General features: G+C 46.2%; 1 protein-coding gene across 1 annotated transcript; it reads right to left on the reverse strand.

The window, feature by feature from the left end:
* Positions 1–6,207: 6,207 nt before the first annotated feature.
* Positions 6,208–12,879, reverse strand: pidd1 (p53-induced death domain protein 1). Its single transcript, XM_068739936.1, has 15 exons — positions 12,060–12,879; positions 11,538–11,951; positions 11,307–11,459; positions 11,161–11,212; positions 10,867–11,068; positions 10,566–10,715; positions 10,314–10,487; positions 10,079–10,226; positions 9,440–9,575; positions 9,209–9,359; positions 8,973–9,096; positions 8,695–8,810; positions 7,637–7,744; positions 7,337–7,533; positions 6,208–6,448 (listed from the first exon to the last, which is right to left on the reverse strand). Exons 1-15 carry the CDS (start codon positions 12,877–12,879, stop codon positions 6,208–6,210), a joined length of 3,186 nt encoding a protein of 1,061 aa, XP_068596037.1.
* Between the last annotated feature and the right edge of the window lie 2,152 nt (positions 12,880–15,031).

Genomic DNA, 15,031 nt, shown 5'->3' on the forward strand with positions numbered 1-15,031 from the left:
ATCTTCAAAAAGGGGGAGGGTGATTTGTGATCCGACTCGCTGAACGAAGCGATCAAATGATTTGATGTGATGGATAACTTCTTAGTCACTGAAAACATCTCTCCCCTCGGCGCACGCACATTCGCACAGAGGTCACATTTGAAGGTTGTGACCTTGGAGGGGAACAAACAGTAGACATTTTGCATTGCGCAACGTGAACCGAAAGCGTTTGGGCGCTGACAGATAGCGCCGCTCTATTTTAACCCTTGATTATGTCAGCTTGAGCAATATGGCAATAAACTCTGATTGCTTGTCAGCTAATCATTGTTCACTCGAAGTTTAGATGTTCACGTATAATTAAAAGCGAAATGAGTCAAACAGAAGCTCCAGAAGCCGCTTTATTCAGAGAGGCACTAGGCTGTCCTCTATTTCTCCTGATATTCTGTTATTCGCACCTCGAGCCAGTTTTATTTCTCTGCATCACGGCCGTTAGTTGTCATCAGCTGTTACATCAAATAGCAACACATCGTCATGGGAACCAATCACGTGGCTGCTGTCACTTTCAATATGAATCTCTATGTTACACTAGTAACGGGAACACACACACGCACTCAGTCTTCAATGATTCACCAACTTTATAAGGTTCAGCAGGGTCATCAGCCACCACCGCCAGCATCTAGACTCTGCTCAGGACAGATCTCAAGCTGGATTTATTCCTCCCTCTTTAAATTGATCTGTAGCTGCATGTTCCTTCGACACACCAGGAGGTCAGGTCGATTGACCTTCGTTTCAAGGTCAGAACAATTGGAGAAGATGACAGCTTTTGTATTGGTAAACAAATTCCATAAGAAGTTGCTCTGACCAATCTGTTCGAAGACATATCGCGATCGCAGAAGACTGATCGATTCGCTTTCGACGCAGCACCCGGTGAAAATCATTTTCACTTCATTTGAATCCGACACCGAAATAATTACCTTGTTCATCGAGTGAGACAGAGACAGACGGCACACGAGCCATTCTGTCCCTTTCTACACTGCGTCTGGAGCCACTATTAAGCAGCATCATTATTATTATGAACAAATGTGGGTCATTCATGGCTGTAATTTAGGTCTACTGCAGAGCTGCTATTAGATCAGCTTGTGAACGCTGCTTGATATTTGATGATCAAGTATTTCTCACTGGGTGGCTTTTAAATAGGTCTGTCCGGTTTATCTCACAATAAACCAGACAGCTGCTGCTTTTTTCCAGACATTGTCTTATGAAACGCAGCCTACCTTTGGATCTACAGCTGTGTGTGTGGGGGTGACATTTGTGGTGTCGCAGATAAATCAGATTCCTTCTTCCCTACTGCATCGGGATTATAAACCTAATAGCTATTCATCATAGCTCAGTCACCATTTATAACTCTACAGACCCTCCACACCGAGTTCACGTTGAATTCATTAAGCCTGTCACAATAACGCACTGTTGTGTTCACCTGCTGCAGACGGGAAGGAAGGACAGTTCACCTTTCAGGCAGCGGAGAGAGAGAGCGAGAGAGAGAGCGGGGCCTTGTTGTTCAGTCCCTCCTCTGACACCACAGGTATCCCTGGTGGCCCAGTTTCACCTGGGACCGCCCTCTCAGCTTTCCTGCAGCTGTGCTGGGGAAAGAATAATGCCTCTATGTATTTAGTTGAATGGCGTAGACAGAAAGCCGTTGAACGGATTCACCGCAGTCGGCTGCGAACGTTACGGCCCTTCGCGTTCATGACCTCTAACCTGGAAAGCATCTTCCTACACCAGCAAGAATATACATCGTCTCCATTCAGCATACGCAGCGTCCTTGGACTTTTGGATACTTACATACTTCCGGAGGACACAGCCTTGCAAGCAGATTGCATTCATATTTAATAACTTGTACCTGTTTTCGACTGGATGAAAGCCAAAATGGTTCAGCTGTTGTCGTTATCCTATACCCGACTGACTCGCCTCATTAATTATTTCAAGGTTAAGCGGATGCTTTATTAAAATCCCAAGATTCAAAATAGCCTTACTTTTTTTTTTAATCGTGTTTGCTTGTCTTCATCGTGCTTTGCTTCGCTCATCAGTAAAGTGTTTCCTTATTTGTACTTTTTTTTTTTGAGGAGTTTGCAAATAGAACAGGAAGTAGGATGATTAAAAAAAACATTTCATGGCTTGCTCGTTTCTCTGTTGGATTTGAACCGCCAACCCACTTGCTGTGGTCCTGGGCCGACATGCAACAAGATCCAGATACACAAATAATTTATCATTTTTAAAATGTACAAAAACATGACAGGGATCAAAGCGGGGCTGCGAGAGTCGAGCTAATGAGCCAGATGTGCCTCCATGCAAGTCTTTCACTGTACAGATGCTTTAGACGAGAGCTCTATGGGTCCAGGCAGAAGACTGAATTCACCTGTTTTTAAAATTCAATGTGGAATTTAGGTGGAGACAATAAAATATGAATTTCCTGGGAGCAAAGACTATGATTTTATTATACAGAGGATGCATCTCCGTTGATATGACAACAGCGTAAAGAACGGGAGGGACGCTGGAAGCAGCCAATCAGAGCCAGGCGGCTTCACCGGGATTTACCAGCATCCAGCCGTCACTACAAAGCCGCTGCGTGGGGGGGGGGGGGGGGGGCGTGGGGGTGTCACGACCGGTCCGCATCCACCTCCACGCAAAGCGCAGTCGTTACCCTCCAGCGTGCCCCGTTACTCCTCGGATGCAGGAGTAACGGGGCCCGTTATTACAATGACAGGTACTGGTGAGTCATTACAGCGTTATAAGCTCAGCATATAACGCACTGTAATAAAGGCCTGTCGTTCACGAGCCATAATCAAAGCAGCCATATGTTGGAACATGAAAGGTTCCCCACGCACGACGAAGCGACAGCACCGCGCAGAGTCGGCGAGCTTCATCACGCGTTTTTGTTTTTACCGAAAACGTCGCGTCGCCTTCAGGTTGCGGGGCCAGGTAACGCGTTAAAGAGACATGCCCGGTGCGCGTCACCCGCCGGGCACGCAGCCCGTTATCCAGCGTTACGTACCTCAGAGCCGCGGTCCGTTACTTCTCCCGGTGTGAAATCAGAGCTGACAGATCAAGCGCGGAGAAAAACACCGGTGTTACTAACGATTGAGCCCAGAGGAGGTGGGAGGAGGTGGGAGGAGGTGGGAGGAGGTGGGAGTGAAAGCAGGAGGGGAGGGAGACGCGAATAAAGAGGGAAGATTTGTATCGGCCCTCTAGTGGTCAGTAGGGGAAGTACAGCAATAATGTCTGCAGGTGTTTCAGCAACGAGGGGGGGGATCAAAGCCGAAATAAATCCTGAAGTTTAAATGCATTTCTTAAAATATCACATGAAATTATATAACAGTATTACTATTATATAATTCCACGTGATATTCATCCATTGCCCTTTCAGTTCTTGCAGGGGTATTAAAAACCACATAGAACTGCATCTGCTTATTCTGTTAGGCAATGAGGGTCAATTTTAAACCATTTGGTCAACATAAGTTGTGATTTATTTTGTACATTTTTTTAAGGCACACGGTCGCCCTTAGTTACGGAAGACGTGATCCTCCTGCGTCACCGTGACGACGACAGCCAGTGCCCTTGAACACCCAAGCAAATAAACAGCTGCAGTCGAGGAGGGGCGCTATGAACACGAATACTATTTCACGTTGACGTTTGATCAGAAAGGGAGAGAGAGAGAGAGATAGAGAGAGAGAGCACAGTATTGATCCATGATACGGTACATTCTAGATCATATAGTGGAACCTCCTGCACATTTTCACCACATATTCAGGACTGATAATGAAAAATAGTTTTTATTCTGTTTTAAGTGCTGAAATAAAAAGCACAAATGTAATAAATAGCTGACATATCTCTTTTGCATCAGTATGATTAGAGACAAAACATTTTAAACTCCAGATCAGACACTGATCTTAACCCTTATGTTATGTTAAGGGTCAATTTGACCCGTTTCAGTTTTCGTGTTGACCAAAGTACTGGTTATCCTTTATTTTTCGTCATACAATTTTGTGACTTTTCCTCATCTTGGGTCATGAACTTGTGTGTAAAATCTGGACACCTTGATGTGTAGTATAATGTCTGTGCAGACTTTGTATACGAATATGATGTTGGGGTCATTTTGACCCGGACACTTTAATGAGGGTAAGAAACTGTTCAGATCCAAAATAAACATTGATGTCTTTTATGTCCTTTATTTAGATTGCCCAATTATTTGTATTTTGACTCCCTCTGAATAGCTATTTTGACACAGAGACCCAGGTGTGAGTAGAGGAGGAACCTTTTCTCCCTTGTCCTTGTCACTGTTCTCATGTCATCTCTTTGACAAACACACCAAAAATGATCTCCAGAAGGTTTACAGTTGATGCTACTTTGGCTTTAGTGATGCAGAGGAAGAGATTTCAGAGACCGGGGACAATGTTATTGATGATCCAGATTGTCAATTTTCCTCCAATGAGGAGGATTCAGAGGACGAGTCTGCCATTGTCTCTCCATCAGATGAAAACCAAGGAATGCAGCAATAATTATGCACAGAGGGGACATGGGCATCTAAAGTTGGTAATATAAAATGGTCAACAGCACCACACCAAAGCCGGGGTGGACTGTCATCTTCCAATGTCATCAAAAGGACTCCCGGTCCTACAAGATTTGCTGTCACACGAGTCGATGATATTCAATCAGCATTTCAGCTCTTCATATCCCCACCAATAGAGAAGATTATACTGGACATGACCAATTTGGAGGGAAGGCGTGTATTTCAAGAGAAATGGAAGCCACTGGATCAGACTGACTTGCATGCTTACATCGGAATTCTGGTATTAGCTGGAGTCTACAGGTCAAAGGGAGAAGCAACTGCAAGTCTGTGGAATCAAGAGAATGGAAGGCCAATCCTTCGAGCAACAATATCTCTGGAGACATTTCACATGATATCTCGTGTGATCCGATTTGACAACCGCGACACCAGAGCTGTTGAACATTGAAAATCTGAGGAAATGGAGCAAGTCGAATAAAAAAAAAAAGTGTTCTAGAAGAGGAAAAAACTTCAAATAGTTCTTAAATATAGTGTTGGAATTAAAAAATGTATTGTATGTCTCTTTTCTAAATGTTCATATAATCTAAAATGAAGATGTTATTGGTTTAACGCATTTTTTTTACTGTTTTGAGTGGATTTACACAGTGCGGGTCAAAATGACCCTAACATAAACAACGTAATTATTTTTCAACATAATACAAGGGTTAAACGGATATCAATGTCATTTCTGTCCAAACACTCCCGGCTTTAAGCATGAAGTTACAAGTACAGTCCTCGTAGGTCCAGTTAGAGAACATTTCTTGAAGCAAAAGGTCCAGAATATCATAATGTTTAACTATTTATTTACATGTTCAATGTCCTAATGTGTCGGGAGTTGAGTCAGTTTCCAGGTGACCACAGAAATGTAATCAGCCATAAAGATGGGCTCCTTGCATTAAATCCAACACCTCTGTGTGCTCTGCCTCCTCCATCTGTCATAATCAGAGGAATTTAACGGAATTACTATTTCTGCTATTAAATTAAAAATGATGAGATATCGCGAAATTATGTCACAGTAACAGGAATAGTCAAGAATATTTCCAAATACTTTTAAGTCCGCATCACAACTGTAACAATAACGGCAGCGGCGAATATCGATGCGGATCACTTTCAGAGAGCCAATCACAATCCAGCTGTGTCGCCGTTATACCCGTTTCTGTGACCTACTTCTTTTAAATCAGGTCATCAATCCATAGTATTTGATTAAGACCTTTCTAGATGGTCTATTCTTATCACTTCAGTCTCAGCTGTTGTGCTATATCACAAGATAAATACCAACACAGAATGAACACGTCAGGCTGCAGCGTAAAAACGGCCGTTCTGTCAGACCTTCTGGGCCGCTGATAACCAGAACTGCTGTTGGCTCATTAAAATGTGGATAAAACTGCCACTATTATTTGCACATGGTTCTTGCCCAGAAGTCAAAATAATGAGTCACGTTAGTGATGTCATTGAGTAAACACGTCTTTTTCGTCTTATAAAGGAGCACAAGCATCCAGCGAGACTCTTCTCTGCAGACTCCATCTTGTGAATTCGTTTACAGATGGGATGTTGGTAAACAATAAAGTAAAAAATAAAAATGTATTCAAGTGTAATTCAGCCAACTGCATCCAGTTTGGGTTCATCTACTGCGGCGTCCCACTGGGGGGGGGGGGGGGGCTCTCCTCTTCCAGACCCACCCTCCTCAGTGACTCCGAGTACTTCCTCCTTCCTATGCTGACGGTGTCCTCTATCTCGTCTGCCAGGTCCCTCCGGCCGCTGTCCATCATAGCGGTCACCAGCCGGGACACCGTGTCCGTCCCAGCATTCTGCTGTCCCCTGGCCCAGTGGAAGAGCATCTCCAACACCAAGGCTCCCAGGTTGTCCCTGATGAGGACGGAAGCGCTTAGATGGGACAATTCACACTGGCTGCAGTCACCGACCAAAGGATTTGTACTCGGATAAACGCATGTTCTAGATATTTTATATACCGTATTACGTTTCCTTGCAACATGAAGACAAGCCATGTAGAAATTGCAAATGTCTGTGCCTTTAATCAAAACTGAATTCATTTGGAAAACCCTCAACAACCATCGACACAACATGCACGTTTGGTTTTCACACGTTTCATGTTTCCTCCACTAGGATGCGTCACGACAGCGCCTGTGAGGATGAGGAGCAGGGGGAGGGGGAGGGGGGGGGGGCAGACGAGCATCAGTCTGTGTGTAATCTCCTGCAGTGTCACAGATGGCTTAGTGATGGCTGACGGTGCAGATTACCCATCCATCCATCTCCTGACGCGTGCTGCTGGAGCCTATCCCAGCTTGCTACGGGCGAGAGGCAGGGCACACCTCGGACGAGTCGCCAGCACATCGCAGGTCCGCGCAGAGGCAATCCACTCACACACACACACACACACACACACACACACACACACACACACACACTCCACTCACACAATTTGGAGAAATCAATTCACCTGACTTGCATGTTTTTGGAGGTGGGAGGAAACCGGCGAGAGCAAACGTGGACACGGGGCGAATAAATAAAGTCTGCATCGATAGGATTTGAACCTCGTACCTCCTTGCTGTGAGGCGACAGCGCTAACCACTACGCCACTGCGCTGCCCCAGTGCAGATTAAACAATCACACTTCTCAACTCTTTAGTTTAGCCTTTAAATGCAAATCAGTAAAAAAATACGAGGAAGCCGCGCTACCAGTATCGTTGAATTCAGTTCAGAATATTGGATCAACCGTAAACAGGTTCGTTCCTACCTGTGCTTGTACTGGATGCGCTCGAGCTCCTGGTAGCTCAGGCCAAGATTGATGCCGATAACGCGCCAGTCCTGTCCTATCTGAAGCGAGATGGACAACAGGTTGGACTCTGTCAGGTAGCCGCTCTCAGGGTCGCCCAGGTTCAGAGGAGGAAGCTGGAAGTCCGCCATGACAAACGCATTCTCCGAGTCCAGAGCCTGGAACAAAGCAATGTGCAATGGTGTTAAGACTTCCTTTATAGGTTCACCCCACACACAAACAAACACTAATGGAGGGAAGGAAGCAGTTACTACGACTGACAGGAAGTTTTAGCGGAAAAGTTGCTAGCCACTGGTTGTCGAGTCCTTTCCTCTTCCTCGCCACTTCCTCTGGCAGGTCATCGGGAACCTCTCCTCTATAAAACGACACCTACGATAGGAGGTAGAAGAACATGCTCAAATATGCTGTCCAAGTAACGATTACAGCAATGAAAATAAAGGGAGGTATTCCAAACCGATATCGAGCCAGGTTGCCATGGTGAACCTTCACCATCATCAGGCATTTCTAAATCCCCGACAGAGAATATAATGATGGAGGAAACATGTTTATAACCGCTTTAAATGTTCACCGGGGTAACGCAGCACTGATTACACCACAGTTCTGGATTATTACACTCGACACGTGTTTCTACTTGGGTCACTTATAGCCGCATTTTGACTGGATTTATTTCCCAAGGGTCAGAGGGGTGGGCTTAACATTCGCTGCTCTGGCTAGTGATTATATTTTTCTGTCAAGTCTCTGATTCTCCTGTCATTTAACTAATGAAGTTCTGCCATCTTTACACAGCAGCAGTTCATCTGGCCCGAGCAAGTGTCGGTTCCTCTTTGCAGAAGAACTGGATTATTTCTCCGCTGAAGAAATCCTAAAAGTTGGATTTTTCTGCAGCGAGTTCTGAAGAATCTTTTTTGCAGATCCGAGTGGCAGCCTTTAAGTTATTATATCAGAGATAATGAGACCCTTGTGAAGCATGATTTTTGATATTATGTGTTTCAGAGCTGGACGTGAAAGAGTTTCACAAATTCTGACACTAAAGAGTAAAAGAACTTTCAATGCAAACAATGACTTGGAGTGCCCCCCCCCCCCCCAACTACAAATCCATATGAATGTTTGCAGAACTGACTGCACTACATGTAGCTAACTGATATATGCAGTGTGTTGATTTGATATATAATGTCAAGAGTTCACGCGGCCCTCGTGCCGCGCGTAAAGGGGAACGGCTAGATTCAAAACGTCCCTTTGTTAGTGTGTACAGAAAACACAGCAGGACTCGTTGCTCTACTCGGTGCACTTTCTTATCTGCTAAATGATGACCAGCTTACCTGCCCCCTCACTGGACCCTCGTGACCCTGAGCTGGGCAGATGTACACTTCCTTTAGATTCTTCAGGCTGGAGTAAAACACGAAGCAAAGCCTTCCCCCAACACAGTCTGGTCTCTCTGGAGACAACAGGAAAATATCGTTTAAAGATTGCTGATAAATATCCGTTTCAGGTTTGTTTTTTTATTGCCCAACAGCACATCATGAGCCCTCGGAAGGAGAGGAAGTATGATAAGCAAATATTTGCGTAAGATAGAGTCTCCTCTCGAGGCCTTTCAGACCTGTGCTGATATCCAAGCCCCTCTCAAAGCCAGCAAAGAACTGCTCTCCTTCCAGCAGGTCGCACAGATCTGAAGGCTGAGGTCCGTCATACTGCTCCGACAAGGACTGCAGTCTGCCGTCCACCTGGGCGGGAGTCAGCAAAATCAACGTTTAAGCTTTCACGCAACAGACACAACGGCTGCCAGGAGAGGATGCCAACAGTCCCACTGAACTAGAATTACACAGAGCTACAAACCTTGTTAGAAGGTAAACACTGGAGCATCACTTGCGACGGATCGTTTCTTCGCTGAAGAACCAGGAACTGGACTTTGAACTGTTTTAGTTTGTGATAGACCTTCCTGGCCGCCCCGCTGACGCAGCTCTTAGTGGTGTACCACAGCCAGTACCTGCGCTCACGGGCACAGAGCGGCATTAAATGCAGTCCAATTATCAAAGGAACATCTTTGGGTATATTATTAACACTTACCAGGAGAAATGCGTGACGTAGAAAATAGCGTACAAGTGGGTGACATGCAGAGACACTTGTGATGTAATGTCAGTCCAAGTTTGGGCGGCGGGATCTCCATGGAGCAGATGCAAGCAGGACATGTCAACTGTATGGCCTGTGAAAGCAGCAGGCGCCGTCAACGGAGGCTAAAGCACACGAGCGGCGGAGGGAAACGACCAGAATTTACACGCTGCAGTACGAACAACTAGAGAAGAAGAAGCTAACGCGACTCTCAGACCGTTTCACCTCAAGGACCCTGCGCCCACTCAGCATCTTAATAGTGTAACAGAGTGGCTGCAGACAGCATCCTCTGATTTAAAGGCTAATGAACAAAAGCATGTTGGACTACATGGCGATTCAGGACAAGAATTAAGCAGGATGCAAGACGGGCATGAAAATATGGGTCAATAAAAAATAAAAAAATGTTTAAATAGGAAGGTAGTCACAAAACGAAAACAACCACAGGAAGAAATAAAACATGCTGATGCACCAAGGATCATTATATTGTAGCCCTACGACTCAGAATTACATCAAATCGTAAGGTACCTGGAGATTCTCATCAACAGTACTACGCTGTGTGAGAATGACAGTATAAGTACAACTTAAGGTGTATTTTACCTGTGACTCCAGATGGCAGAGGGATCTGAACTTTGATTCGCTGCAGGAAATGCGTGCTCGGAGTCTGGGAGAGGCGCATCAGAGGGCTCACGCTGGCCTGAGGGTCGCCGCAGAGCGCCCGTACCGCCGGCACGGACACATGCAGCACCTGCAGTGAGACAGACAACCTCAGGTCCAGCAAACGGCGGATGCTTCGGTAAACACCGGTGGAAACGTCCACATGTCGTAGGGCCACCTGTAAAGTTACATTGCAGGTCTGCACTGTGGAGTGAGGAGGGAAGTGAAGCTTCATCCCAGGATCAGCGCTGGACACCAGGAGGGCTCCAGCTGGTGTGAGACAGCAGCTGTCCTTCACCGGACGGGACACGGCCATAAACCAAGAGAACTGGCTCACGGCGCAGCAGGCCAGCTACAGGTACGCAAAGACACGGTTACTACAATAAAGACGTAACAAAACTCTTCAGCAGCGGGAGGGTTGGTACTTTACCCTGGCTGGGTGTCCACCGGGGCGGCTGCTGTGGCCCTCGCTCCCTCTCCTCAGAGCGGCGGGCAGGGTGCTCCACGCCTGGCCGTCGAACCTTCGCACCACCACCTCCCTTCTTTTTGTCCGGCGATGTGGCACACACACATCCACAGGCTGAGAGGGAGGACGTTTAGAACACGCTTTAGTGCACGAAGAGGCTAGCGCCCGTCGATGGAAGATGAAATGCTCCACATCTTCCAGATAAGGGTCCCTTAAAGAGCAGCGGTAATTAATAATAAAATAATTTTCTTTTTTTTTTATATACCTTTAGAAATGCAATTCCATGCGGACGAAGCTCCAGTGAACGACTCAGTAGGACGTCATGCTCTTCCAAATACAGCCACTTCCTTTCTGGCCTTCTCTCAGCCCACTCCAGTCTGGTGGTTGTCAAAAGGCACCCTGGGGGGAAACGCAGCTCAGCCCCCCCCGGGAGAAATACATGACACCCAGCAGACGAAACACAGAAGCTAAAAGGAGCAAAAAGGAGCACAAGATTCTTTATCTAGAAATGCCTTATGGACAATAATATCAGAATGTTTATCCGAGAGGGACTTTGCACCTGTGCTGATTAAATCCGAGGTGCAACTCTGGAATTTTTGTTTCCGTTAGATCTGGACAGAAAAGAGTGACAGAATCAACACGTGGCAGGACAGCTAAAACGCTTCACCGACGATCGGTTCGAAGGCCCATTTTCTCTCTGCTCACCGGGTGTAGGAGGGAGAGGCGGAGGGAATGGGGGTCGGCCCAGAGGATTGTCACGCACGTCTATTTTCAGCTCAGGTAGGTTGTCCAGAAAAAGTGGCATCAGGTGGAGTTCATTGCTGTAGACGACAAGTTCCCTGAGGGAGAGGAGAGACGCTGGACAGCGAAGAAGACAGGGAGCATTTTCAACGCGACGTGCATGAAGTCGCGTGAATTCCCATCACCTCCACTCACCCATGCTCTCTGGCAACCGCTTCAGTTTGTTGTGGGACAATTCCAATCGAACAATCTGCTCCAGATTGCCGATTTCATCAGGGAGTTCCTGGAGACGGTTATTCGAAGCGTCCAATGTCCGCAGGGCCTTCAGGTGGCACAGACTTGGAGGAAGCGACACCAGCTCATTCCCCATTAAGGAAAGGTGGGTGAGGGAGGACAGGCGGCCTACGTCGGCCGGCAAAGCCGAGAGGCGGTTGTAGCAGAGGAGCAGAGACGACAGCACGGGCAAGGTGAGGAGGCAGGGTGGCAGGCAGGAGAGCTGGTTAAAGGAGAGATCCAGGTGCTCCAGGTGAGAAAGACAAGACAGTGAGGCGGGCAGAGCGGTGAGGAGGCCAGGCAGGGGGTCACCTTGTGGGTCGTAGAAACAATGCCCTGGAAAAGGAGGAGGAAATGCGTCAGAAGAAGGGAAAATAAAGGAGAAACACTTCAAGCACAGCCGATAACGCATAATAATAATAATAATAATAAAAATAAAAATACCCCTTATGGCCAGCGAGTGAAGCGCAGTCAGGTGGGGGAGGACTTCCAGCGCACCAGCAAGGCCTGGTTTATCTTCAGAGCCCAGTCTCAGGTACCGGATGCCTGCGAGTCGGTCCGGGACCGATCCCCAAAGCGCGGGCAGAGCAGCCGCTGCCCCCTGGTGCACGTCCAGCGTCAGCCTCGTCTCGGACAGAACCGCCGGGAGCTCCACGGAAGGAGGCAGCGGTGGAGTCAGAGAAAAGACAGAGCATGAAGAAGATGGCGATGAGGACGGTGACAAACTGGGACATGGACGGCTCGAGGAGGAAGAGGACAGGCTTGATATCCAAGGACCAGAGATGTCCCTCCCATCCGGAACATCGTTAGGAAGGTCCGGGTCTCCACCTCCGGATGAAGCTCTGGAGGGGTCTCCACCTCCGGATGAAGCTCTGGAGGGGTCTCCACCTCCGGGTGAAGCTCTGGGGGGGTCTCCACCTCCGGATGATGCTCTGGAGGGGTCTCCACCTCCGGATGAAGCTCTGGAGGGGTCTCCACCTCCGGGTGAAGCTCTGGGGGGGTCTCCACCTCCGGATGAAGCTCTGGGGGGGTCTCCACCTCCGGATGAAGCTCTGGAGGGGTCTCCACCTCCGGATGATGCTCTGGAGGGGTCTCCACCTCCGGGTGAAGCTCTGGGGGGGTCTCCACCTCCGGGTGAAGCTCTGGGGGGGTCTCCACCTCTGGGGGGGTTGGATGCAGACCTGCGCCCATTGATAATCCCACCGGCTGCCCGGTGTGCATCATCTTCATCGGGCGCCGTTTCTTCCTCGTCGCTCCTCTCCATCGAGTCACTCTCGACTGTGTAGACACAGCTAGCTAAGTTTCCCCCCACTAGCTGACGTCACTCTCCTTTCTGCGCGTGTCTGTAACGTTCGCGTTACTCGTTACACTACCGGATGCGTTCCAAGTCATCAAGGCCGCGTAAAGGTCTCCGACTTCCATGTGATCATTATTACGTGAACGTGACTGTAACGTAATACTTGTGGTAGCAAGCCGCAGCCATGCTTGTAGCATCGCAGTATTTGTATACACGCGTACCGAAATGTAGACAGCTAGTAGCCTGCCTTACGACAGTGGCATTTATGTTGCGTTTTAATGGTAATATAGTGTTATATATTTACTAAATATTATGTCCCCGCAGCCTCTGGATCCGCAAATGTTTCCCCAAACTGTCCTGCCTTGTTCTCGTTGTCTCACTTCCTCATATCCAACAAGTTTTGAAATGAAAGTGTCGTATCGCTTGTTTTGAGTCATTCCTCCGCCGATGGACGACAAGAGGGAGTCTAATCATTTGCAACGATATGAAAGTAAGCGGAGACCCCGCCTCTCCTGTTTACCCTGGAATGTAAAACGAGCGCATATTATGCTGGCGCCGCCAAAGTGCCAACTAGGGGCGGGACTGAATGACGTGGTGCACTTGCTGTCATACCTGTTCGGCCAAAAGGTGTCGCTGTTTAGTCAGCGCGACCACCTTGTTTGGCATTTGTGGTCCTTATCGATAAACATTCATTAAAAGACAACAGTAAATAAATATTTTCTCATGTCTCCATCTAAAATAAGATATTTATTTTCTTACATTTCACGACCAGAAGTCTAATCTTAATGATGGTTGTTTTGCTTCTTTCACTAAAGCGCTGGTTCCACTGATAAATGAGGATTATTTTTTACGTTTAACAGATTTATTTTAAAAAGTCCATAAGTTTCAAATACATTTGTGAATTTCAACATGTATACAGTATTTATTTTCAAAAAAGCCTTTTAAGAATTTACATTTGTGATTCATTTTTATGAATCAACTACAAATTGAAACTGACTATCAGACTATTTATTTTAGTTCTAGGCTTAAAATGAATGATTTTATTTTGGGTTCAAGTAATAGGAAGTACAAGTATCTGTTTCAGAGAGTTAGCTGGGTTGTTTTTAATTGTATTTAAATGAAATAAAATGTACTTTTTATATATTTTTTTGTCTGAAGTTTTCTAAAGAGTAACACGTCTTGTTTTTATATTATAGTCCATTCCTTATACATTCATGATCCATTCATGATAATCAAAATTAAAGAACATCTCAAGAACATGTGGCATTTTGGGGGCAGAGTGCTTCCGTGCTCTGCAGCATATGAGTACTTGAAAAAAACAATTCTTGGAAAACCTCCATACGCAGCTGTAAACATCCTGTCAGACTACCTTTTGAACCACTTATCTTGGCGCTTGGCCATTATTATGCCTGTTCTGGTTAATCCAATTGATTTCTTGCACATAAACATGAACATCAAAGATAAATTGTAAAAGATCATTTTGCAGTGAACTTTAAAATGTGTTAACTTTTGGCTAACATCCAAAACAAATGTTTAAATTAATGAACTGAAGCATTCGTCTCGACTTCGAGGTATTTGTTGTTATCACTTCCCCAATTCCAGGTGACTGTTAACTTCACAGATGAAATACTGCTACCAGGTTGTGTCAGTTTGTCTGTGGAACCTTTTGTATGTTTAGAGTTAGTATCCTGTTACTACAATGCAACCTTTATGCAAGCTCATGTAATCTATGATTTTTACGAGCATTAGTTGACTGCCTGGCTACACGATGACCCCCTAAGGTAGGTCATGTTTTCAAAGAGACGCGTTCCAAACAGAGCCCGGACATTGGCATTTCCCATTGCAAGCCGAGTTCTACGAAAGGTTTATTCATGGAAAAATCTTTCAGTTAAATGTGCTTCAAAATGCAAGAGCTTTTTGCGATTAAGTAATTTCTGCTTACTATTTTGTAAAGCGGCCGTTTCGAACAAGTCAAATGCGGACTTCCTCATTGGGACCATTTCTATATTTAACAGCTTCCCAAAAGTGATATTCAAGTTCTGATATTCAGCACTGTTGGTGCTTCTCAATATCAAGTAAACTGAATCTATAATCAATATGGCAACACATATTCATCCTT

Source organism: Brachionichthys hirsutus, chromosome 5 (genome assembly GCF_040956055.1).
Source record: "Brachionichthys hirsutus isolate HB-005 chromosome 5, CSIRO-AGI_Bhir_v1, whole genome shotgun sequence".
NCBI classification, from domain to species: Eukaryota; Metazoa; Chordata; class Actinopteri; order Lophiiformes; family Brachionichthyidae; genus Brachionichthys; species Brachionichthys hirsutus.